This window comes from Pleurodeles waltl, chromosome 7, assembly GCF_031143425.1.
Source record: "Pleurodeles waltl isolate 20211129_DDA chromosome 7, aPleWal1.hap1.20221129, whole genome shotgun sequence".
Classification (NCBI taxonomy): Eukaryota; Metazoa; Chordata; class Amphibia; order Caudata; family Salamandridae; genus Pleurodeles; species Pleurodeles waltl.
In genome coordinates, this window is record NC_090446.1 from 898,849,794 (window position 1) to 898,877,065 (window position 27,272).

General features: G+C 44.2%; 1 protein-coding gene across 2 annotated transcripts in view; it reads left to right on the forward strand.

The window, feature by feature from the left end:
• Window positions 1-512: 512 nt before the first annotated feature.
• MAML1 (mastermind like transcriptional coactivator 1) overlaps window positions 513-27,272 on the forward strand; it is a 244,656-nt gene continuing 217,896 nt past the window's right edge. Inside the window, exon 1 of one of the 2 annotated variants that reach the window (XM_069199502.1) lies at window positions 513-1,424. In XM_069199502.1, coding sequence (XP_069055603.1) covers window positions 1,107-1,424 — 318 coding nt within the window. In that variant the 5' untranslated portion in view covers window positions 513-1,106. The remainder of the gene's footprint in view (window positions 1,425-27,272) is intronic. The other variant, XM_069199503.1, reaches the window with a different exon arrangement.

A 27,272-nucleotide genomic window follows, 5' to 3' on the forward strand; every position in this document is an offset into this window, starting at 1 on the left:
GTAGTCTTGTCCCTTTGAGACACAATCAAGCACGACCTAAACTTTGGGACTCCCTAAGCAAAGGGGCTGGAGGGATGGGGGGGTGATCGAAAATAACTATCAAATAAAGTTCCTTTCCCTTCTTCCATTATCTGAAAAGCAATTTATGGGACGCTTCATGATATGATTTGCAGAATCGGTGCGTACGAAGAGAGCACAGGCGCTTACCATAAAGGTCTGCTCATTTTAACCTCGAGGATCAAAAAAAACCCTCGAGCTAAGCCGTAACCGGCTCGAGCAGTTCAGTGGCTCGCCCCTTTTAAGAAATACTATACGTCAACGATCAGGCAGTAACTACTGACGCCTATAATGGTCAGGACTGTCGCACCGGATGTTGTCAAAAGTTCTTTAGGACGTATGGTTGTTTACACAGGTTTCTTCTCCGAGTTCCTATTGGTTGTAGATTTTCCGGATACGGTGTTGCGCGTCCTCCCCAGGAGCGTAGTGACGTCAAACGCAGCCCCCTTCGCTGAACTCCCTGAGAGCCGAAAACAATTTCCAAGATGGCCGAGACGAGAAAGATAACAATGGCGGGCGGAGGCTGGGCGCAGGGTTGTAAACTCTGAGGCCCGAAGGAGCCCAGGGCCCTGAGAGCCCAGGTGGCTCTGTCAGGTCTAGCCCTTGTGGCGGTTTTCCAACCCTGGAAAACCTTTCCACGCGCGCCCGAAAACTGGTAAAGGCCTTCTAGGAGCAGAGGGATCTGTCCCAGGACGGCAGGGCCTGGAGTATCAGGTAACTGAGGCGACCCATATCCCTGCCGGCAGTCTCAGGAGGGACCTCTTGATTTCAGCGCGGTGTGTGCAGTTGGATCCTGACCAAAGGAGTTTCAGGGGATAATTGGTGACCCTGTTCCGCCAAAGTGGCATCAAGCCTTCGGACAGTTTTTCCCAAGACCGGGGATTCTGTGCGGCCTACCCTGGAGAGAAGAACCTGTGCTGGTTGTTACCTTTTGGTTATTTATTTGTGGCAGTGCTGTGTGGTCTTCCTACCCAAGACTGGGGATCTTTGCGGCCCAGTCCCGGGGTCTCGATGTACACCCCCCGGGGGTAGACCACTTCTACCCTCCCATGGCGGAGTTCGCAGTGCCCCGGCACAGCGCGGTGATGGAACGCCTCCGTCGCCGGATCGAGCTCTGCCGCCGGCATCACGGCTCTTGCGAGAGCCGCTATGAGGCAGTGTCGGCAGAGCGCCTAGAGTTGGAGCGACAACAGACTTACAGCCTGCACCAGCGCTGCCTCCAAGCCAAGGCCAAGCGAGCTGGCAAGCACCGGGCGCCATCCATCGCCTCCGGGGCAGGCGACCGGGGAGTGGCAGGGTCAGGCGGCGGTGACAACGGTACAGGGACAGATGGGGACCAGAGCCGGAGCAACAGCGCTGTTATAGCGGTAAGGACCTTGGGGGAGTAGTGGTGTTAGATGGCTTCTAGATATCGAGTGGCTCCATGTTGCTGGGATTATAAGGAATTAGATACATTAAAATAGGAAGTCTAGGCGCAAGAATAAATCATAGGTTGGAGATTGGCGGGGAGTAGTCCTGTTACTTCACTAAAATCGCTGCTGAGGCCTTGGACGCAGGGGTGAGGACAGGTGCACATAATCTGGAAAGTTGGCTTTCATGCAGGGGTGTGGATTTATATAAATTGTCAACTTGTCTATAAGATGCTTTTATAAATCTTGTCCTTTTTTTAAAATAAAGAAACGCGACTTCTTTGCTGTCGGTGGGGACTCAGTTCTTTAAATGGGGCAGTACTGTCCGGTACGCAGTACCTGCACTTTTTTTTATTTTTAGAGGGAGAGTACCTGCACGTCTCAAGAAAAACGTAATGCTTTTAATTGGAGAGTACCGGCACTTCTCAGAAATATGCAGGTACTGTGGACCAGAGTACCTGCACTTCTATTTTTCCATTTCAAGCTCTTGGTGGGGTAGTAAATTATGACAGCATTCTAATTTGAGATCTCTGCTAACTCTGTGGCTATGCCGAGGTTCATTATGTATTAGGATTTGGATTGTGCAAGGCACTCGCTGGTTTTGCCACCTTTCTGAAACTTAAGTTTGGGGACTGGGATATGCAGACACTGGCAGTGTGCAATACCGTGCGAGTCTAAGCATGCTCATAAACTTGAACGTTTACTTTATTTTCCACCGCCTCTCTGGTCACTGCTTGCATTGAAAAAATCCAGTTTTTTTTTCTCCTGACAGGGGCAGTTGTAAGCCTTTCCTTGGTTTGGAAAGAAGGTGGTGGATAAAGAGAATTTGCTGTAGTTTAGAATCATTTCTCAATGAGCAAATGTGTGTACATATGTTCTTGGAAAAAATGAATTCACAAAAGGTTGCCAGTAGCGCGGCTTCCTGGTTACATCTGCAGACTCATCTGAATTGTTAAAATGTTGTAAATATGCACCAGTGCGAGGGCATATAGCTCTAAGTATTGGATCCCTAAGTTATTTTCATGCAGCGCATATTGTTGAACATAAAACTATTTTACACGAATTAGTATACTGGGAGCATAATAAGTAGCATCGAAACGATAATTTTTGCCAGCTTGTACACATTTTTGCATACTGTAATTGCTGCCAGCATTGGACGCTGAATTCGTGGCATTTCCTTAGCACACACTCGGATAAAAAATGCTTTTATATTAATGAACCAGATCTACATATTTGAATTGTTTACACATTTAGATTCAAATCTTGCCCTTGTGGCAGACAATTCTCATTCACAGTTCCATACTGTAGTATTGTAAACTGACATTCCGAGATTTGGTGCTGGGGGCGGGGTCTACACCTTCTTGTTCAGTGTACAAAAACATGACAACTTGTTGTTTTTGACCTAAACAAAGTGTTTGTGGCATAGCCTATACTAATAACACACCCCTGTCACGGAAGCATGGGAGGAGGTATATTGAATAGGATCGTTTTGGACATTGTGACAGTATTGGTTTCTTTGGAAGTTTATGGAACATTAGCAGAATGATAGTTGGCATAACCATTTCTGGCCCTGTCAGCAACTCCAGTATAATATTGAAGACCAACATATCTTTATAATCCCTCAAAGGCTATTGATGAGCCATGGATAAAAGATGTGACTGCTCATTTTTACCTATAAATCATTGCAACTGTTGTTGGAGAACTCCTGTCAACAAAAGGGGAGCTATTTGTTGAAGACCATTATGCAAAATGTGCATATTCTGAAGAAAATGAATGCGCCTGTGCTTTGACTTAAATTGTGGGGGGCTAAGGGGCGCAAAGGTTTTCGTGAGTGGTTTAATAGGAAGCTGACCTGAAGAAGGAGCAAACATATTTGGAAACCAGGAACATGTATTTAGTCTACTAGTGGCCACTTCATAGCGGTTGTCAAACGCTGCAAAGCTGGATCTTGGAGAGATGGGCCGTGGTGGTTCCAATCGGTCAATACGTGTATCGTCGAGAGGACAGCCAACAGTGTCCTTCAATCGTTCGTGCCTTCTCCTTTCTAGAGAAATGTGTGTTAAGAAGGTGAGACCATGCCGTTTCAGACAGAGCGAAACTTAAAAGGGTGGAGTTAGCAAAAAAGAAAAGTTATAAAGTTTAATTGAGGGCATGACAGCACGTTAGCAATTAGGAGGTGTTCAAATGGGAGGAGAGACGTGCCATATTCACGCACCATGACTTCCTTGCGCACATCTACTTCATGAAAGCACTGAGGCGTTGTTTGAGGACAGACCCTCTCCAGGGTGCTGATGGCAATGTCTTGGCACTTGTACAGGTTGTTGTTGGGGGAGGGTGTATGTCATCACTGCAGGGTTGAGAATACTGGTTGTTGTTTCTTTTCTAATGAACTACATAAGTAATCCAGTCCCGAGCACGCCTGCGAATGTGCGTAATAAATAGGAGACATAGCAAGCTGTTGTTCTAAAGAGGAGGTCAGGTTTTGGTTATTCGTTCGTCTCAGATTCACGGCTGAGGGATTTTAAGGACTAGAGCAGATTACACCCAGGAATTTGTCACCAATATTTTATCTATTGGACTTGGGGACTTCATGGATTAATTCCTATCGTAACTAGGAGTTCTCTCTGGAACCTTCTAGGCAGGTAATAGGGTCGCTAATTCTGGTTTTGACTAAGAGACTGCAGAGTCCCTTTAGTCGAAATGCTCTGACGAGTTTCACTGTTTTGCCCCACCAGAGACATGGTTCCTTCCACCCAAGAGTTCTTAAGTTTTGCTTGCATATTCTTGCGGTGAAATATCATAGAAAGTGTGCCTTGTTCACCCTCCAAGGACAACTATTTGATTTCCATTCTGTTTAGAAGAGGCCTTAATCGACTTTTCACAGGTGTGGTTCGTGCTTTCACGTGTTGCACCGTGGGGCAGTAAACACATGTTAGAATCCACAGCGTGTATGCCTGGACCATGATCCTGTGCTCACTGCCACAAAGCTCAAGCTGTACCTCACTGATGCACCCTAAGTAAGCCGAAAGCACTTGGGGATTGCTCGTGTTCCTGTCTGAAGTGGACCTGTCAGCTTGGACCGCACTGTCCTTTTTGGGCAGAATCAAGACCGAATTGTATAACTGACATAGTGGGCGAAAAACTATGGTGCCGGAATGCAGCCCTGTGGGATCGTCAGGAGCTTAGATTGATTCAGCCATTGCTCCCTTGAACTTGTTTCTTTAGTATTTTCCAATAGCAGGCTAACATTTGCAACGTGTGATGTAGTAATCACGTGTGTGCTCTTATTTGCCACCCACTAATGAACACTTCCCAGGGTCCTTAGACTAGGCACTTAACCTTAATAGTAATAAGGACATTCTCAGAATTCTTATCCAACACTTGGTACTTGGGACACTCACTCACTTACCATCCATAACATAATTACTCAAAGCTTCTGCAATGGGCAGAATATTTGTGTTAGCACTTCCCCGTGCCACATTCATTTAACTTTTCTTGATTCCAGTTCCTCTATTTTTTTAATACACTTTTACCACCGTATGGGCGTGGAGTGAAGATTCGGAAGTATTCCATCACCACAGGAAAGGCCAAGGAGTGATTACCACTCACTAGTTTTACTTCTTGTGAGTTGTTTAACTGCATGCTTCTTTTGTCGCTATATGGATCTGTAACATAGCTCTGTGTGTTTGTTTATTGCAATGGGAACCTGTATGTTTTTTAGCCAGTGTGCATAGGGTCTGCATGTTTGCTGGTCCGACTATGGGTACCGTAGGCTGATGTGAGTGTGTCTGCATGTTTGAGTCTGTAAGTGCACTGGCCTGTTTGTATGTATATATCTAAGTGTTTTGATTTGTGTATGCATGCGTTCATAGGCGTCTGTATGAGTGTTTCTATGCATATTTGCTTCGATGAGATGTACGTGCATGGATGTTGCTCTATTTAGTAGCCACACTTATTAATTTGGATATTGCTGGTTCTGGATAAGCATAGGAACCAAGCTCCTTCTGTTTCCGTTATGAATCATGATTTACTGTCTCCATGACATGTCAGCGTCTGTAAAATGATATAACGTGCAAATATTCACCAGTGTCGGCACTGGTAGACTGTAGGGAACAGTAAATGCTGCACAACTAAGTAATTCAATCTCCATCGAGTTGCACTAAAGTATTGAGAAAATGCACACTCTTTGATGTAATAACTTAAGCTTTACCTTGTTTCTAGCAATCCTTGCTCTGTATCCATAATAACCGCCCAGGGTTTTACCTGGACCTTAATGCATTTTGTCTATGATTTTTGCCTTGACACTTTATCTCACTTTGCCGCTAGCTTGCTCTTCTTTTTGCCCTCTATAAATGCGGAGAAGCATAATATTGACCCCTACCAAAAATAGTAATATTTTAGAATCACACATGTTGTTGGGTATATTTGACTCTTTTTCTTCTTGAATCTAGAATATCGTAAGACTGTTGTGCGCAATCGTATGACTTTTGGATGTGTAACAATAATGTTCACATATGTTCTTTTGTCCATATTCGTGTACAAAGGGATTGTATTTTTGCTTCCAGACTAAATCGTTTATTGACAATGAGAAAATTCCGTCTTGTTCTGCATTGGTAACAATTTAAACCGGATGAAAAACGTTATTATTGCGGCTCTTCCTTGACAGTGTGGCCCTTCTCAATTGAACCTAATGAATCTTCATTGTAATTGTTAGCATTTTGGGGGTTTACTGCTTCCTGCCACACGCTTCGTATTGTGATGCTGATGCTTTAAACAGCATTCAGTTTTATGACTAGTTGCCCACTAGGTTTAGGAGAACCTCTGAAATGCTGGATAGAACTTAACCATGTCAACCTTCTGTATTGAAGGTTCAGAGTTGCAAAGGGGCACGAAACATTGGCAGACAGATGTTGCCATTGCATAGTGTAGCTGTCATGTGAGCTGTCTGTGATGTTTATGTGAATGAGATTTAATGCAAAGCTGCGTTTAGATCGTGGTCGTTTGCTCATTGTCGTACTGGGTAATTCTTTGGCATTTAGTTTATTAGGCAGTATAGTCCAGCAGAGGCCCTTACTGTAAGATTTTGTGGGTCAGCTTGGATGGGATTGCAGTTCACTTCATGGCGTCATTGAGTGTGTGCTTCCTCTATGCATTTCTTCTAAATAAGTATCTGATTGGTTCTTTAATGCCAACAGCTGTCCTCTGCCCATTATATGTAATCCAGTGTTTTTTTTTTTTAATGCCTAACTGCAGTGGTTCAATGGAGTTAGTATATAGAGAACAGGTGCATTGGTAATCCTAATATTGTCTGAGTTTGATCGTGTGCGAGTTGCACCGTGCATCTCATTGGCGCTAAGATTGAGATAGATTTGTGGCTGTACGATGTGATGCTGCATCATATCTTTGAGGTAAGCGCTATTGTTACATTGCTGCTTGCACAGCCTTCAGTACTGAGTTGGTGGCTTGAGGAAGTGGTGTTGGTTAATTGTGTTTACTGTTGTCTTTTCAGTATTGGTCCGTGGTGTATACATGGTGCTGCCTCTCCGACGTTGTACGTGATTTTCAACTAATGTTTCTTTATGCACCCTGGTAATCTTGGTTGAATTAGTGTGTGGTGTATTTGCACCTAGTTTTCCCTTTGCGTTTTTGGCATATCACTGAACTCCTATCAATTGTTCTTGAAAGGTTATAATAGTGCACACATGTTCACCGGAACATCAATTGAAGCTGTTTTGATTCGTTTTATAATCCGATCTCTGCATCCTTATATAATCTACAAAACAGTGCACCTAATGTAGATTGGTTACTCACAAATGTTTTTAAATGGCAGTCATCCTACTTCGAATTAGGTAACTTTTGTTTAACAAAATAAATACGTTACCACAATAGTATGTTTGTAGTCTGGGCAGACATTATTATAAATATACTGCAAGTACATCGTTTTTTCAGGTAGGCTCTATACATTGAGGTGTACAGCAATTTACTACAAGAATAGCTGTATTCACATGTCCTGTCTTTGAAGTGGGTGATAGTCTTGTATTAATGGTATGTGACCCAACATCCATCATGTGACAGACATGACCGACTGTTCCTTCAGTATCACTTTCTTTTAGTACGTTATTCAAAAGTCTGTACATTTCCCTTTATTTGTTTACACCATCATTTACTTTGTGGTCTGTTCTCTCAGCATTCAGGTGTATTTGACTGCTCGCCATTGTTCACATGTCTACACCACAATTTATAGTCTGGGCTGCGACCTTGTTTCCAGTGAATTGCAATATAATGTTTTGCCAGTAAGAGGCAGAGCTCCAACCTTTTGTCATTTCCTATGTTTTTTTCCGCATGGATGTGAATCGAAGATGTAACTCTTTGGTGGGGTCCATGCAGATATACTCCCCATTCTTAGTGGTCAGTGTGATTATACTTTTGAAGTTGGGTAGCTGCTTTCAACCAAAACGATGTAGATGTTCGTCTTGCCCATAGTATGTGGTGCAGGTGAGCCAGTCCTTCTCTGCATTGTATGCCCCTCCTTTCAAGGGTAGGATATTATCTTATAACCTACTTCAGGAGTGAGATGTGTGAATCATTTTGAATTGAGCGACTACACCAAGCATTATGTCACCTTTACTGAGAATTCCAGTGCTTTAATCAAATCTGTTTCTTAACATATAGCCGTCTATGATGGATTCCTCTTGTCTCTGAATCATTTTCTTGGATTTTTATAGTTAGAATTGTCTTAGCCATGTTTCTACATCTGCACCAATAGCCCATGACAATAATCATTTTCTTACAGGTCTTTTTAACACAGTTTTATCAAGTGGCATCATGCTGGCAATGAGACAATGCCTGTCTCTCTTTAGGTCTGTAAATCACCAAGACCGTTTTTTTTTATTTTTTTTATTTTACTACCTTTTATACATTATTGGGCATTCAACCAGCTCTCTACAATCAGCTTTTGTGTTATTTACATTGTCCTTAAACCCACTACAGGCATTTTGTTTTGTCTATTGGAAAGAGCCATGCATCTCCCCCAACATTATTTTTTTGTAAAGCTATAGCAACGCTGGCAGTCCGTATTAGACGTATTTGTTCTGCCAGTGTTTGTTATAAAAATAAATTAAAAAAAAGAGGGTTGTGGCAAGTGTGATGTAAAATATATAATATATCTCAATTCTGAAGGAAAATTATTTGCCGAAGCGCTGTTAAAGCAATAAAACATTAGGTTTGTGGAAGAGAATGTCTCTCATTGGTCACAAACAAGCTTTTGAGTGGGTCCTGAGATTAATGAAATGGCAGCTCTGGCTGTGCTGGCATAGACAACCTGGTGTTCATAGATTACAGCAAGGCATTTGAAAAAATAGACCGGTCTGTTATGTGGCTGACATTCCAAAATTAGGTTATAGATAATGATTAATTGGAAGACTTGACACTAACACATGAGTATACGGCTTAGTAAGGATGTTATGTCATACAATAAACTGTACAGTGCTAATGGACCCAGCGAAGGCTACATTCTGTCCTCAACATTATTTAGTGCTCTTATGTCTGACATGCCTGGTCATTTACAAAAAATATCATTTTCTACACTCTTGGGCAGTAGACATGAGAATGTTGGGCCAGGCTGATACTTCAGTTTGACCATTTTAATACTACAATTGTATCCAATATCATGCCAGTCAGACTACAGTGGCTATTCAGTGAACTTGATAACAATAATAGTAAGACATTTCTAACATTGAATGTTCCCTAAAGAAAGATAGTGGCATTTATAATATATTATGAATGGGATTACCCAGTATGTTTTCTTGGAATTAACTTTATACCCAAAGTTTTCTTTGAAGCTACACTTATATAACTTAAAACTCATATGTCCGAATACCACCCTCTCACAAAGGTTGAATATATGTTTTCATTTTGCTATGAAGACCTTTATAGAGTAGCTTCGCTGCCATTTTCTTGTTTCCTGTAGAGAGCTGTGATTCTTGACTGCTTCAAGTGGCGGTGTGATATGTTGACGTTCTAATTGGAATGCGGGGGCTGTAATGGGCTCGTGCTGGGGTTGTCTTGGGGACCGGCAGTTGGGGGAAGGTGACAGGACGTGTTTACGGTGGCCCCTGTATCTTGACACTGAATAAACGTGCACAACCACTTACCAAGTGTCTTGATCTCTCCGGTCGCAACATAAATTTGGCGACGAGCAGTTGGAGCCACCTCAGGAGCCTGCGCGTTCAAAGTGAAGATCATCACACTCCTCCATTCTTCCAGGGACTGCGCGGAACGGACGGTGTGGACGGAGTCATCTCGTTTTCGGAGGTGGTGAGAGCACTGTATTGGGATCCTCTGGCAGCACTCTGTTCGTATTTCCTGACTTTTGCTGGCAGTTTCATCTTGTGCGCGTGCCTCTACCATCATGGTCTGTGCGAGCAGAGTGTGTGCACGCACACACGCGTGCCCATTAGACGTCTCGCATACACTGTGAAGATCATTTTTTGGTAACCAAGCAACAAGAACGCTCTTATGGAATGGCCTCATTGTGTGGATCGGTTGCTATGCAACTCCAGTAATCCTTGCCGTGCCTCTCATTTGTCCTGGTTAATGCCCTTACATTCTATAATCAACGCTGCATCCTCAGAGCACATTGGAGAGCACTTTTGTGTGTCGCAAGGACATTTTGCTGCATTCTTCGCTGTAATACACAAACTGGCTAAGAGTGTTGAACTTGCTCAAGTGTCTCTTAAAGAATTAGCTGTCCAGCGTAAAGAAGAAGAGAAAGTCAGCGTTGTTTCCACACGTAAAGAACACAAGAGTGTGAACAATCAATTTTTTAAACAGAACAATATTTGTTTTAGATGTGGAAATTTTCCGCATGGAAAGGACTCTAAGGGTTGCCCGGTAAAGGGTGTTGAATGTCACAAATGTGGTCGTACGGGCCACTTTGCAAAAGTATGTCAAAGTAGTGTGAACAAGAATGTCAAGATTAACAGCATTTCTGAAGCCAGAGAGGTTTCAGATCAGTATTTGGAGATTGAGTTCCGTGATATGATTATTGTGGTCACAGATGAACAAGCTATTTCAGGAAATCCTGAGGAATGTGTAGACCCCTATGTGGATATCGTTGTAGGGGGTAAGACACTACATTTGCTAGTGGATTCTGGTGCACGAATCACCATGGTTATGGCAGAGTTATTTAAGAAAACATGGGGTTCTAGGAGTTTGTTTCCGCCTGATAGAGCTCCAGTTTCCTATGAAGGCAGGAGGATAGAATTGATGGGTTTTATCGAAGACATTTTGGAATTCAAAGGGTGTAAGATCCAGGGAAAAGTGTATGTAGCGGTCAAGGGGTTGAACATTCTGGGTTGGTTCCATCGGGGCCTTTTCAGTATGGTACTTAAGCCTGGTACGAGCGAGCAGGTGATGGTAGTTAAAGACCAAGGTGGTTTGGATCTCCAGGGCCTACATAAAGATTTCCCCAATGTTTTTGAGAAGAAACTGGGATGTATTAAGAGTTTTAAACATAGAATTAAAATCGAACAAGGTGCTATTCCTGTTAAACACAAACTGAGAGCAATTCCCTTCAGTTTGAGGGATGACCTTAAATTAGCGTTGGAAAAACTACAAGGATCAGGGGTTATCGAACCAGTGGAGTCCAGCCTGTGGTTGTCTCCCATTGTGGTGGCACGCAAACGCAATGGCGAAATGCGTTTATGCGTTGACTTAAGGAGCTTGAACAAGGAGATCTGGATTGACTTATTTCCCCTTCCCAGAATTAATGATTTGTTGGAGAAACTCAATGGTGCTGAATGGTTTTCTAAGATTGACTTAGCTTCGGCATACCACCAGGTGGCGCTTGAAGACGAGTTTAGACATTACACTGCTTACAACACGCCTTTTGGTAGCTTTCAATTTCGCAGGATGCCTTTCAGTCTTGCCTCAGCGGCTTCAGTTTTCCAGCGTATTATGTCACTGCTGTTGAGGGATATTGAAGGGGTTCTGGTTTTCCAGGACAATGTCCTTGTTTTTGCTAAACAGTTAGCAGAACATGACACTGTGCTCAAGTTAGTTTTACAGATTTTTTATGATAATGGCGTGGTTGTGAAAGGCGAAAAATGTGAATTTTGGAAGGGAGAGATTGAGTTTTTTGGACATGTCATTTCTTCGGGGGGGGTGTCAAACCTAGACCTGGTTTAGTCAGTGCAGTTCGGGATTGTCCTCCTCCAAAGAATAAAGATGAGTTGCGCTCTTTTGTTGGATTGTGCGAATTTTATTCCAGGTTTATTCCTGATTACGCTTCCAAGATTAAGGGTTTGTCCAATATGTTGAAAAAAAGTGTTGCATTTGTGTGGGACAAGGATTGTCAGGACACCTTTTGAATTAGTAAAATCTGAAATGACCAATGCCAAAGCATTACGTTCATATGATCCCTGTTTAACGTGTACGATCATGGTGGATGCCAGCAAGTATGGTTTGGGTGCTGTGTTAATCCAAGAAACTTCACAAGGAGAAGCCACTATTAGCTATGCCTCTAGAGTATTAAGGGAAGCCGAGTCTTACCACAAAACGTTTGCAATACGACATAGAGGTTAAGCATTTACCTGGTAGGCTTAACGTAAGGGCTGATTTCCTTTCAAGATTACTAATTGTTGAGTTGGACGAGTTTGATGCAGAAGAAGATAGGGAAGACTGTTTTGTTGCCAGTGTGGACCTTCCCGTGTGCAAAGCTTTCAGCAAAACTGACTGGAAGGAAGCAGACCGCGATGATGCAATTTTAGCCAAGGCTTAGGAGTTTGTGATTAGTGGTTGGCCAAAAGAAATGTTTCCTTGTCTTTACAACCATTTTGTAAAATTGCGGAAGAGATTTCCATTGAAGATCAGATACTCGTGAGAGGTGTATTCCGCCGTATGGTATTCATTCTGGTTTGATAAATTAAGCACATGAGGGTCATTTTGGGGCAGCAATGACCAGACGGAGAGTAAGAGAGAATTACTGGTGGCCATCTATGGATAAAGATATAGATGTGGATGTTGTGGTCAAGGGCTGTGTGATCTGCAATACTGCTGAGAAGGGGCTGAAGGTGTGTACGCCACCCTTACATCTTTTTGGTATTCCAGAAAGACCTTTGTCGAAGCTAGGCATAGACCTGGTCGGGCCATTTAATTTTCTTCCTCAAGATTTGCGGTATGCTTTCGTTCTCATGGACTATCACAATAGGTGGCCGGAGGTTCGTTTTTTTGCCACATCGTCTGCGACCAATGTAGTCAATTTCCTTAAAGATATTTTCATGCAAGAAGGTTTTCCTGAAGCCATTATTTCAGACAATGGAGTGCAATTTGTTAATTCTGAAATGGAGAGTTTTTTTTTTTCCATCCTCAAACCAATGGTTTGATTGAGAGACTGAATAGAGTGGTTGTGGATTTCATAAAATGGGCTAGACATAATAATTTTGACACCCAAGAGGCAGTTAAGACCATGTTATGGTTTTATCGTTCTACACCTCATTCTTTGACTAAGGTGTCTCCTTTTGAAGCGTTAAGAGGTCGCAAACCAACTTCCTTTTTGTTTCCGTCTTGGTTAGCAAGTTCAATGAAAGGTAAGGGGATGATTGAAAGGAATGGTGTATACAAGTGGGAAAATGTGGATTTGGGACAGGAATGTATGAAGAAGAGATATAACTTCATCAAGGCCACCACACTGCTTATGATTTGCCCAGGGATTTAGTGCGTATTAAAAAAAAAAAAAAGTATGTTTGTTAAAAAAGGTGATGCTTGTTTCAGTGAACCTGTTAGGGCAAAAAAAAAAAATTGTGGCAATGCAGTAATGGTTGATGGAGGCCGGTGGTGGAATCTGTCCAAGGTTGTAAAGATATCCGAAGACTCTTCCCAAGGTGTTGAATGTGAGAGTGGTTGTAGTAACGAATGTGAGAGTGGTTGTAGTAACGGTCCTACTTTACAGATCAAAGATTCGTTTAGTTCAAGTACCCAAAGGGGAGCCATAGATTCTGGGGAGATGTGTGTACGCAGGTCTACCCGTGATTTTTTTTTACCTTGGAAGCTGAGATCAGATGTGTAAGATGTCATTATTAGGGACTCTGGAACTTTATGGTGGAGTTAAAAATAATAATATAAAAATGTTTTTTACATTTATTTTTTTATTCGTTTTTTTTCATTTTTCAAACAATTTGCTATGTTCCTTATAGATTATCAAGTAGGGTCAGGTTATGTTAAAAAAAAAAAAAATGTATTGTTTACTGTATTAATTATCAAGTATTTATTTGTTATGCACAAATAAGGGGGGGAAGAGATGGTATGATATCTTGACGTTCTAATTGGAATGCATGGCCTGTAATGGGCTCGTGCTGTGGTTGTCTTGGAGACCGGGGACCGGCAGTTGGGGGAAGGTGACAGGACGTGTTTACTGTGGCTCCTGTATCTTGACACTGAATAAACGTGCACAGCCACTTACAGAGTGTCTTGATCTCATTGATCGCAACACGGTGGTTCTATTCCCAAGGTAAATGCATCAGCCTGACCACTTTCTTCAATTACAAGAATTGGCCTTTGGGTATTCTGAAATATATGATTAGTTACTGAAATTCTTCAAAGGTGCCATGGCTTCCTAATGTTGAAATGCCATAGGTTTCCTAGTTTGTGAGTGCCTCTATGCAGGCCGGTCAGAAAGTTTATTGGGCTCATTGGGGCTTACAGTACTTTTACAGGTGTTTTCTTATGTACCTCATAAGTAATATCTAGGCATTTTTTAGATAAAAGAAGCAGGTCTTCACAAGACTCCTTTAGCATAAGAGGAAGTTTTATTAATATTTCACCCAGCAGGTCCGCTTTTCTATGTTGTGACTCCTCGTTGAAGTAATTGGTTAGACATCTAGGTACCTTCTGCATCTGAGCTGCTAAGTTATAAACTTTAGACTCAAGGAATCTAAGTCCATCTTCCTTCGTGGGAAGTCTTGTCCTTCCAGACCAGTCATGTATTGAGTTTTTGGATGGCCTATTTAGTAGTATCATTGGTATGTTGTTAAAAATAATATAGTAATTGTCATAGGATAATTGTTTTTGCAAGAGCTGTCAGCCCATGATGAAGGGCAGCCATTTACAGAAGGCTGCATTACCTTTATGTACGCTGTCTCTCTATCAACGTTGCTCTGGATTATGGATGCCCCATAATCTATCTGCATTTCCAAATATCAGAATGTTTGTGTTAGAAATTGGGTCTCTGGTTGGCAGAGTGTAGGAAGTTGGCTCTGTATGCACTATTTCAAAGTAAGGAATAGTATGCACAGAGTCCAAGGGTTCCCTTTAGAGGTAAGATAGTGGCAAAAAGAGATAATACTAATGCTCTATTTTGTGGTAGTGTGCTCGAGCAGTAGGCTTATCAAAGGAGTAGTGTTAAGCATTTGTTGTACACACACAGGCAATAAATGAGGAACACACACTCAAAGACAATTCCAGGCCAATAGGTTTTTGTATAGAAAAATATATTTTCTTAGTTTATTTTAAGAACCACAGGTTCAAGATTTACATGTAATACTTCAAATGAAAGGTATTGCAGGTAGGTACTTTAGGGACTATGAATTAGCAAAATAGCATATGCAGTTTTCACATATAGCTATTTTAAAACTAGACACAGTGCAATTTTCACAGTTCCTAGGGGGAGTAAGAGTTTGTTAGTTTTTGCAGGTAAGTAAACCACCTACGGGGTTCAAGTTTGGGTCCAAGGTAGCCCACCGTTGGGGGTTCAGAGCAACCCCAAAGTTAACACACCAGCAGCTCGGGGCCGGTCAGGTGCAGAGGTCAAAGTGGTGCCCAAAATGCATAGACTTCAATGGAGAAGGGGGTGCCCCGGTTCCAGTCTGCCAGCAGGTAAGTCCCCGTGTCTAAGGAGGGCAGACCAGGGGGGTTTTGTAGGGCACCGGGGGGGGACACAAGTCCACACAGAAAGTACACCCTCAGCAGCGCGGGGGCGGCCGGGTGCAGTGTGCAAACACTCGTCTGGTTTGTAATTGAAATCAATGGGAGACCAATGGGTCTCTTCAGCGATGCAGGCAAGGGGGGGGCTCCTCGGGGTAGCCACCACCTGGGCAAGGGAGAGGGCCTCCTGGGGGTCACTTCTGCACTGGAGTTCGGATCCTTCAGGTCCTGGGGGCTGCGGGTGCAGAGTCTTTACCAGGCGTCAGGATCTGAGGAGCACAGTCGCAGTAAGGGGGAGCCTCGGGATTCCCTCTGCAGGCATCGCTGTGGGGGCCAGGAGGGGGGCAACTCTGGCTACTCACGGTCTCGCAGTCGCCGGGGAGTCCTCCCTGAAGTGATTGTTCTCCACAAGTCGTGCCGGGGGCGTCGGATGCAGAGTAGCAAGTCTCACGCTTCCTGCGGGAAACGCAAGTTGTTTCAAAGTTGCTGCTTTGTTTCAAAGTTGCAGTCTTTGGTGAACAGGGCCACTGTCCTCTGGAGTTCTTGGTCCTTCTAGAGCAGGGCAGTCCTCTGAGGATTCAGAGGTCGCTGGTCCCTGGGGAAAGCGTCGCTGGAGCAGTGTCTTTAGAAGGGGGGAGACAGGCCGGTAGAGCTGGGGCCAAAGCAGTTGGTGTCTCAGTCTTCTCTGCAGGGTTTTTCAGCTTAGCAGTCCTTCTTCTTAGATTGCAGGAATCTGAGTTCCTAAGTTCTGGGGAGCCCTTAAATACTAAATTTAAGGGCGTGTTTAGGTCTGGGGGGTTAGTAGCCAATGGCTACTAGCCCTGAGGTTGGGTACACCCTCTTTGTTCCTCCTCCCAAGGGGAGGGGGGCACATTCCTATCCCTATTGGGGGAATCCTCCATCTGCAAGATGGAGGATTTCTAAAAGTCAGTCACCTCAGCTCAGGACACCTTAGGGGCTGTCCTGACTGGCCAGTGACTCCTCCTTGTTTTTCTCATTATCTCTCCTGGACTTGCCGCCAAAAGTGGGGGCTGTGTCCAGGGGGGCGGGCATCTCCACTAGCTGGAGTGCCCTGGGGCATTGTAACACGAAGCATGAGCCTTTGAGGCTCACTGCTAGGTGTTACAGTTCCTGCAGGGGGAGGTGTGAAGCACCTCCACCCAGAGCAGGCTTTTGTTTCTGTCCTCAGAGAGCACAAAGGCCCTCACCACATGGGGTCAGAAACTAGTCTCTCAGCAGCAGGCTGGCACAGACCAGTCAGTCCTGCACTGAACAATTGGGTACAATACAGGGGGCATCTCTAAGATGCCCTCTGTGTGTATTTTTTAATAAATCCAACACTGGCATCAGTGTGGGTTTATTATTCTGAGAAGTTTGATACTAAACTTCCCAGTTTTCAGTGTAGCCATTATGGAGCTGTGGAGTTCGTTTTTGACAGACTCCCAGACCATATACTCTTATGGCTACCCTGCACTTACAATGTCTAAGGTTTTGCTTAGACACTGTAGGGGCATAGTGCTCATGCACCTATGCCCTCACCTGAAGTATAGTGCACCCTGCCTTAGGGCTGTAAGGCATGTTAGATGGGTGACTTACCTATGCCATAGGCAGTGTGAGGTTGGCATGGCACCCCGAGGGGAGTGCCATGTAGACTTAGTCTTTTTCTCCCCACCAGCACACACAAGCTGGCAAGCAGTGTGTCTGTGCTGAGTGAGGGGTCCCTAGGGTGGCATAAGACATGCTGCAGCCCTTCGAGACCTTCCCTGGAATCAGGGCCCTTGGTACCAGGGGTACCGGTTACAAGGGACTTACCTGGGTGCCAGGGTTGTGCCAATTGTGGAAACAATGGTACATTTTAGGTGAAAGAACACTAGTGCTGGGGCCTGGTTAGCAGGGTCCCAGCACACTTCTCAGTCAAGTCAGCATCAGTATCAGGCAAAACGTGGGGGGTAACTGCAACAGGGAGCCATTTCCTTACACAGAGGTATGCTCCCTGTCCAAGTAGGTACTACAATCCTAGCCGTGGTAAGTAACAAACCGACCTAATTTATCCTGTGCTCATGCTCCGGTAGCTTGGCACAAAGCTGTCAAGCTTTAACTTAAGAGGCAATATGTAAGGTCTTTGTGCAACACTTCAAACAGTAAATCAGTGAAAACACCACACAAAAATAATCCACACCAGGTTAAGTATATTTTTATGAATGAAACAAGACCACAACAACAATCCAATAAGTAGAAGCCAATATATGCATTTTTAAAGAATAAATGAAACTGTAGTGCCTAGGAGCAGAAAGTGCCAACATGAACTATCTGGTTGCACTAGATTGGCCCAAAGTCAAAAGTTCAGACTGACCATGATGTAGTGCAGTCTGGTTACAAGAAACATGCAGGGCCCACGGAGCAAGAATACCTTGGTCTGTGCAAAACGTAAATTCCGATCGACGCAGCAGTGTTGATACACCGGTTCTGGGTCTGATTTGAAGAGAGCAGCAAAAAGCGTCTGTTTCGATCCAGAGGATGAATTCCTCATTCATCACTGCAGCAGCGATGCAGTACTGAAACGTTGACTGCGATGCATCAGTTCTGATGGGCGCAACAAGGCTGATGCCTGGTTCTTTCCAGGAGCAACTAGAAAAACCTATTCCCAATGGCTCAGGACTCCGTTGGCACCACTTGGCAGGACTCACAGTTGGCAGAGTCCACGAGCTGTAGCAGGATTGTTGGAAGTCATGTGTTGCTGAGACTTCAGAAAACAGGAGGCAAGCGAGAAAGCCCTTGGAGTCACTCTGAGTTCAAGTGATGCAGGTCCAGTCCTTCTCACTCAGGCTGAGGAAGAGCGGGCAGCAAGGCAAGAGTCCAGCAGAGTAGCGGTTCTTCTTTCTGGCAGAGTCTTCACAGGTCCAGAAGTATACAGATTTAGTGGGGTCAGAAACCCAGTACTTATACCTAATTGTGCCTTTGAAGTGGGGGGAGACTTCAAAGCAGGGTCTTTGAAGTGCACAGAGGTCCCTTCTTCCCAGTCTTGTCTCCAGGCTATCAGTAGGGGGTAATCCTCCGGAAGAGCCATCAGAATGCAGATGAGGGCACACCTAACCTTTCTTTTATTTGTGGCTGCCTAGAGGGTACGCACAAAGTTTAGCGGTCTCCCACCCCAGACGGGTATTGGCGATGGACTGCAGGCACACAGAGATGTAAGAGCAGAGAAAGGACCACTTTCTAAAAATGACATTTCTAAAATGATAAAGAGGATTTATCACTAACGTTCCAATGATATGAAACATGACATAGCAGTTCCTTCTCAATAAGGAATTAGAACTTAAAAGCGTAATAAAGAATTCCCAATGTTAACCGATGAGACAAGACACGCAACACTTTTTTAAAAAAAATGCCCAACTTTTTACTTTCGCAGCATCCTGCCCTAAGGGCTACCTAAGGCCTACCTAGGAATGACTTGTGTGGAATACAAGAGGAGTTTAAGTGCGTGGCAAAAGGTTTTAAATGCCATGTCGAGATGGCATTAAAACTGCACACACAGGCTCTCCAATGGCAGGCTTGAGCCATGGTTAGGGGGCTACTAGAGCGGTTGGCACAAGTAGTGCACTTCATTAGGGACTTATAAGTAAATTAAATATGCCAGTTGAGGTTAGGCCAATGTTACTATGATTTAGGGGAGAGAGCACAAGGACTTTAGCACTGATTAGCTGTGGTAAAGTGCAAAAAGTCCTAAAGACAGCATAAATGAGGTCAGAAAATGGAGGGAGGCAGATAAAAAGTTCAGGGGAAGATCACCTTAATACTGTTAGGTATATCAGTTTGTAATGACCAATTAAGAGTGTTGAATGCCGCGGACAGTGATGTCTCAATCTACAAGGGGTTTGATAGGGATCATGCAAATTAACTCCCGTTTACCATCAGGCCAGAAACAAATGCAAGTTAGGCAGCGGTGCCTGTGGCCTTTTTAAATGTAATGTGGGAGCCTATAAATCGATTCAAATGTTGTTTGCTGTTATAAATGGGGTTTCTGGTTGGCTAGGGTATGTGCCCCAGCCAGACAGAAGCCACCACTCTAGGCAGAGCAAGTAAGACCAAAGATAACCTGCGCTTACCCCCGCTAGCTAGGCACAGAGCAGTCGGTCGTATCCCCAGAGGTTATGTGTAAAGCGTTAACACATGTATTATTGCACACCTCTGGCATTTTAAAGCCATACCTTGGTCATCCCCCACTATACGTTTATGTGAGTTACCAATTACCTTCCTAAGTACATAAGTATGGTGCACCCGCACCTCCTTTACATGGTAGATGGGAATTTGCTTCTCCTCTAGGAGGCAGGACCACCTGCACTCTTTCTACACAGTATACAGTAACCCACAACCACTGGAGGGTTCTGAGGCTTTTGCACACTTATTCTAGGTACTACGGTATCCTGTACCCAGGGATAATCTCGATCAAGGCCTCTATGGGGACTCACCCCATTCCGCCACCAACATCCCGTGATTGTGAGTTTTGCCCAAATGGTGCATGGTTTTTCGTACAGTTTCTCGATTCCTTACGGTCTGTCATTTTCCTCCAATTAAGAAATACGTTGTTAGCATTTTTTGTGGAACTAGGAACTCTGCATAGGACCGAAATGTTTTAATTTGATTTTCATTATACTACTACTATGCATTCCACCAGGTAGTCCTCTTTTCATTTACTGGTGTTTGGGACCAAGTAGCGATAGTCAATTCAACTCCTGTCACGTACAAAACAGGAAGTGTACAACAACGGATACTTAGACCCAACAAATCTCAGGTTTGTACGGGGCATCCCACCAGAAAACAGTTTTTAAGAAAGACGGAAACCTTGTATTAAAGAAGACAAGCTGACCTAGATTGGGAGTTCTGATAGCAACCAGGGTATACTCCGCATATTATATTGTCTGTTTTGTCTTGATCTTGTATGTGTATTCAATAACCGAAAAGAGTAATTTTAGTCATTAAGCAGCTTCTAATTGATTTGTTTTTTTATACCATTACCTGTAAACATTTATTTACAAATTAACTGTAGTAAAGAAAAACAAGCAAGGAGGTGTCATGCATCACTTACCTTTTGGAACATTTTGATGTTTTAAGATAATATGTAACAAACATGATCTCTTCAAAATTCATGAAAGTGTATTTCTCGATCATGTGAAGTAAGGGTTTTAAATATGAACTTGGACACGTGCACCCACGCCCTGAATCTGGCAACAGTGCTGTCAGTGAAGCAAGATAAAAGTCAGTTGTGGCTTACATTGTTGTTATACATGAAACAATATTATAGTCTATGAAAACAGACACAGGAAACTTTTTGTACAGTCCACATCCTGAACTCCCATATTTCAAGGTGTTCTAATATGTGATACTGAAGAAAACGGATGCAAGATTAAATTAAACAATTGCCTAGGATTACACAATTTGGTCAAACAGGGTAAGTGCATTTGATACCAGGTTTTCTGGTTTCACGTTGTGCAGTTCTTTCATTACTGAGTGTGAGAAAATGCCTTTTTTTTTTTTTTTTGCATAATCACCCACATTTGTTTTGGAGTGATGCTAACCCCTTTGACAGACCTGAACCCCCTTTAAGTATTAATAAGTCCTCCTAAGTAAGCCTTCATGCCCATTGAGGCTGGGTGCGTGGTATTTAAAAACAGAACAGCGTCTAAAAGTTTAATGTAAAGGAGGGGGAGTCAATATTAAAATTAAATAATGTTATCCTCCCCTAGGAACCAGCTAAAGTTGATTCTTGGACATTGTAAAGTATTTATTTATAAATCCAATTCATTGGTAAAGTCAGATTTGTACTAAATATTTTACGAAAAGTACATTTAAAAAGTCACCTTTGCCTACATAAAGCCTCTAGAAACAAATTTGCATGAGTTTCCAACTGTCATTCAGGAGCTGAATAGCTCCATCATAAGGTGTGAACTTGCTCCTACAGCTGAGACAAAGGACTTTGGTGTGAGAAGGTGTTCAGTTCCTCTGACAGGATAACGGGGGGGGTGTAATACTTCCATCAAAGAATGCCACTGTAGGAAGTTGGCTCTGTATGTGCTATTTCAAAGTAAGGAATAGCATGCACAGAGTCCAAGGGTTCCCCTTAGAGGTAAAATAGTGGTAAAAATAGATAATACTTAATGCTCTATTTTGTGGTAGTGTGGTCGAGCAGTAGGCTTATCCAAGGAGTAGTGTTAAGCATTTGTTGTACATACACATAGACAATAAATGAGGTACACACACTCAGAGACAAATCCAGCCAATAGGTTTTGTTATAGAAAAATATCTTTTCTTAGTTTATTTTAAGAACCACAGGTTCAAATTTAACATGTAATATCTTGTTTGAAAGGTATTGCAGGTAAGTACATTAGGAACTTTGAATCATTTCAATTGCATGTATACTTTTCAAGTTATTCACAAATAGCTATTTCAAAAGAGGACACTTAGTGCAATTTTCACAGTTCCTGGGGGAGGTAAGTTTTTGTTAGTTTTACCAGGTAAGTAAGACACTTACAGGGTTCAGTTCTTGGTCCAAGGTAGCCCACCGTTGGGGGTTCAGAGCAACCCCAAAGTCACCACACCAGCAGCTCAGGGCCGGTCAGGTGCAGAGTTCAAAGTGGTGCCCAAAACGCATAGGCTAGAATGGAGAGAAGGGGGTGCCCTGGTTCCGGTCTGCTTGCAGGTAAGTACCCGCGTCTTCGGAGGGCAGACCAGGGGGGTTTTGTAGGGCACCGGGGGGGACACAAGTCCACACAGAAATTTCACCCTCAGCGGCGCAGGGGCGGCCGGGTGCAGTGTAGAAACAGGCGTCGGGTTCGCAATGTTAGTCTATGAGAGATCTCGGGATCTCTTCAGCGCTGCAGGCAGGCAAGGGGGGGGTTCCTCGGGGAAACCTCCACTTGGGCAAGGGAGAGGGACTCCTGGGGGTCACTCCTCCAGTGAAAGTCCGGTCCTTCAGGTCCTGGGGGCTGCGGGTGCAGGGTCTCTCCCAGGCGTCGGGACTTTGGATTCAAAGAGTCGTGGTCAGGGGAAGCCTCGGGATTCCCTCTGCAGGCGGCGCTGTGGGGGCTCAGGGGGGACAGGTTTTGGTACTCCCAGTATCCGAGTAGTCCTGGGGTCCCTCCTGAGGTGTTGGATCTCCACCAGCCGAGTCGGGGTCGCCGGGTGCAGTGTTGCAAGTCTCACGCTTCTTGCGGGGAGCTTGCAGGGTTCTTTCAAGGCTGCTGGAAACAAAGTTGCAGCCTTTCTTGGAGCAGGTCCGCTGTCCTCTGGAGTTTCTTGTCTTTTCGAAGTAGGGGCAGTCCTCAGAGGATGTCGAGGTCGCTGGTCCCTTTGGAAGGCGTCGCTGGAGCAGGATCTTTGGAAGGCAGGAGACAGGCCGGTGAGTTTCTGGAGCCAAGGCAGTAGTCGTCTTCTGGTCTTCCTCTGCAGGGGTTTTCAGCTAGGCAGTCCTTCTTCTTGTAGTTGCAGGAATCTAATTTTCTAGGGTTCAGGGTAGCCCTTAAATACTAAATTTAAGGGCGTGTTTAGGTCTGGGGGGTTAGTAGCCAATGGCTACTAGCCCTGAGGGTGGGTACACCCTCTTTGTGCCCCCTCCCAAGGGGAGGGGGTCACAATCCTAACCCTATTGGGGGAATCCTCCATCTGCAAGATGGAGGATTTCTAAAAGTCAGAGTCACCTCAGCTCAGGACACCTTAGGGGCTGTCCTGACTGGCCAGTGACTCCTCCTTGTTGCTTTCTTTGTTCCCTCCAGCCTTGCCGCCAAAAGTGGGGGCCGTGGCCGGAGGGGGCGGGCAACTCCACTAAGCTGGAGTGCCCTGCTGGGCTGTGACAAAGGGGTGAGCCTTTGAGGCTCACCGCCAGGTGTTACAGCTCCTGCCTGGGGGAGGTGTTAGCATCTCCACCCAGTGCAGGCTTTGTTACTGGCCTCAGAGTGACAAAGGCACTCTCCCCATGGGGCCAGCAACATGTCTCTGGTGTGGCAGGCTGCTGGAACTAGTCAGCCTACACAGACAGTCGGTTAAGTTTCAGGGGGCACCTCTAAGGTGCCCTCTGGGGTGTATTTTGCAATAAAATGTACACTGGCATCAGTGTGCATTTATTGTGCTGAGAAGTTTGATACCAAACTTCCCAGTTTTCAGTGTAGCCATTATGGTGCTGTGGAGTTCGTGTTTGACAGACTCCCAGACCATATACTCTTATGGCTACCCTGCACTTACAATGTCTAAGGTTTTGTTTAGACACTGTAGGGGTACCATGCTCATGCACTGGTACCCTCACCTATGGTATAGTGCACCCTGCCTTAGGGCTGCAAGGCCTGCTAGAGGGGTGTCTTACCTATACTGCATAGGCAGTGAGAGGCTGGCATGGCACCCTGAGGGGAGTGCCATGTCGACTTACTCGTTTTGTCCTCACTAGCACACACAAGCTGGCAAGCAGTGTGTCTGTGCTGAGTGAGAGGTCTCCAGGGTGGCATAAGACATGCTGCAGCCCTTAGAGACCTTCCTTGGCATCAGGGCCCTTGGTACTAGAAGTACCAGTTACAAGGGACTTATCTGGATGCCAGGGTCTGCCAATTGTGGATACAAAAGTACAGGTTAGGGAAAGAACACTGGTGCTGGGGCCTGGTTAGCAGGCCTCAGCACACTTTCAATTGTAAACATAGCATCAGCAAAGGCAAAAAGTCAGGGGGCAACCATGCCAAGGAGGCATTTCCTTACAGCCACTGTCTGTGCTTTGCTCTCCGTAGGATAGAGTTTCTTCCTGTAAGTCGACACCATAAATATTGCAGCCCTCAGAGCAGATCATATTAGTACAGAAGTCCTTTCAGACTTTAATTGAAAAGAATATGTTTTACCCTTGGCTGCATTTGTTATTTAATTCGGTCCTGCTCAAATAAGTCCATGCTGTTGCTCTGGGTATTGTTGTATCAGTACTGTTCGTCCATGTACTTGGCCTACAGGTTCAACCTAGTCACCTCAGGGAGGCTGACTACCATTGATTTCAGCGTGATACCACAACCTTTGTGCCCTGCCATTGTCTAAGCCTCTAAAACTCTCTCCTATATCCTGCGGCAATCCTCTTTGATCGGTTCAGATCCACTGTCGATACAACTTATTTACAAGGTGCCTTTTGTCGTTGATTACTTTCTATATATATTAACGATTGAGGGTTCTGGGGCCAGGACAGATGCCATGGTCTGCTGCATTTATCCTTATTGTTAGACTGGGTCTACTTCTCTCTGACTATGAAAGTGGCAAAAGGTAAGTCTATCCAAAGCACACAACGCCCAGTGGTGGCCTTGTTCTTTTGGAACTTTATGAAACGATGCAGCACCTATGATTAAAAGCTGTCCTGACACAAAAGGAGCAGTGTGTAAAGTACCTATGTCAATATATACCCTGCTGTGGTTTTACCTGTTTCATTTTTTCACTGTGCCGTTCTATCCGCTACCTTCTGAGACACACTCGCCTTCGCCACTTGGTTGTGGCCCTGATATAGTAATCACCTTTTATCTTCTCTGTGGTACAAAGCTGTTCCTTGAATAAATGTGTTTGTGTTTATGTAATCATTTCCCAGTCCAAGTATCCACTGGGGCACCCTCACACTGTGCAGGGATACAACCCTTACTGTTCAATTCCTCCACTTCGTAGTAGCATTCACATGACCACGTCGGGTGCAGTTACCCATGTCAGGTGTTCGGGGATAGGGGCTGTCCACCCAGGGCTGTCCAGGTTCAAGTTTTCTTTCAAGGCCCCCACTTAGTTTAACCTGGTTCTTGTACCCCAGGGTCTCATCAAGGTGCAAACACTTTTGATGCGGATGTCTTCTCTAGATGGGCATCCAGAGGAGTCTGACGGCTCGACATTGGCTAAGTGGTCATTCACCATGCAAATCTGTATCCTCTCCCATACCTGCAGGGCCACTGTCTCGGACTAGTGCAGACCACTCCCAGGAGTTAGTGTCTGCGACTGCTGCACAGTCTGCTGCCATGCCTACTCATGCCTGAACCCTCTTAACTGCTGATCAGACTAGCAAGCAGGCAACTCCATTTGCCTTGGCCTGACCACCTTTCATCTAGTTCACTCCCTCTGACCTGTCAGTTCTAAGCACCAAGGAGAGAAGCACAAGGAGCTGTGCCAGACTCGCCCCGGTGACAGCAGCAGTAGTGACCGTTTCAGAAAACGCATGCAACTTGCACCTCATATCCTGATCTCCCAGACCGTCAACAAAGGAAGAGTTGTGCACCTAAAAAATTCGGATAACTTCGTGAAAGAGCAGTATGTTTATCCAGGGCTTTGACCAGCACGCTATAGTGTGCTATTATGAGGCACTTTGTGTTTTTGGAGGTCATAAAATAGGATGGCAACTGCTGAGACTATTCGACAGCAGTTTCGTAAAGATTTAATTGTAAACATGTACACAGACCTGCAAGGAGCAGGCAGCATTACATATCCTAGCAGCAAACAGGTCCTCTTCCCAGGCCAGAATGACCAAACAAAGTTGTAAACAGAACATAAGAGCTTTGGCAACATTCTAAACGTTCAAAGGCACAAAGACAATATCTAATAGATATATAGCATGGTACACAATCCCCTTTTTTAATAGAAGAAAAGAAAATGAAAAGTGATTAAAATTAGTAAAGGACAAAACCATTTTGTGGGGACACCTACCAACCTCTTGCCATTGAGATCAGGACAGGAGAACCCCCAAAACAGAATTGGCATCACTGACAGTAACCGAATCAGTGCACCGAGGAAGACCATATGAGTATTCACAGATGTATTAGATGAATTCCCCGTACTGTCTTCAGCATCACTGTCACCTTGGCTAGAGTCCAATAAAAAAAAAAAAAATCCACTTGTCCCCAAATTCCTGATCTTTTGAGGATGTCCCTTTTTCATGGTTTGAGCACAACTAAACCTTTATTCCACCAACCTCTATCTCTGAGTAACACTGCAGTGGCAGAAACTTTTTTGAATTGGACAGGCTTTGCAAAAGATGATTCTTATTTGAGAACTCTAGCAGGTCCCGGCAGGAAAAAAATAATAAAAGGGCTCTGAGCCTCCCCATTACTTACCGTTGTTTGACTTAATCGTCCCTCATTTCTTCAGTCTGCGGCAGCAGATTTCATTTTTACGATCTCATTGTAGACATATTAGGAGTACTTTGGTTTCTCTCTCTTTTTCTTTTCCTCTCTTCTTCTTACTCTTTCTCTTTCTTCCACGGATATTACCACTCCCTTCCCCTTATGTGCTTTAGCAAACTATTATTATACAGATGAGTAAAGCTACCACTTTCTTTTCTGTATGGAGAATAAGGCGCTCCGAAACGGCATGTGATTTTACAATGAAACCTCTTGTAAAACTAACACATGTAGCACTTTTATCTCCAGCTTTGCCAGCGTATGCTTCGCACCCAGCAGCTTGAGACAGCATATTCTGCCAGTGCCTCATGATTTTAGTGCTTATATTTTAAATATTTCCTGCTTTATTTTTATTATTTGTTTGTGTATAACGTATATGGCTATGATTTCCTTGGAAACTTGTTTTCTTCTGTTACAAAATAAATCACTGCCTGGAACATCCATATTACTTTTCAGATTTGTAAAAGTGAGACAGAGCGACCTATCCGTCATTACTACAGTAACACTTTAAACTATTTTTCTTTGTTCCACTCTAATTCACTTGCGTAACAGTCTTGCTCAGGTGTGGCTTGCCTAGGTGACCACTTGACAGTCTAATCAAGAAATAATGTTAGTTACGTAGTGGTTTCAGCAAAACGCCCTACAGGAAACATGTTATTTACAGTTATCAATACTGAATTCAAATGTGTGAACGTTCTACCTCGGAAGGACGAAAAGCTGAGTT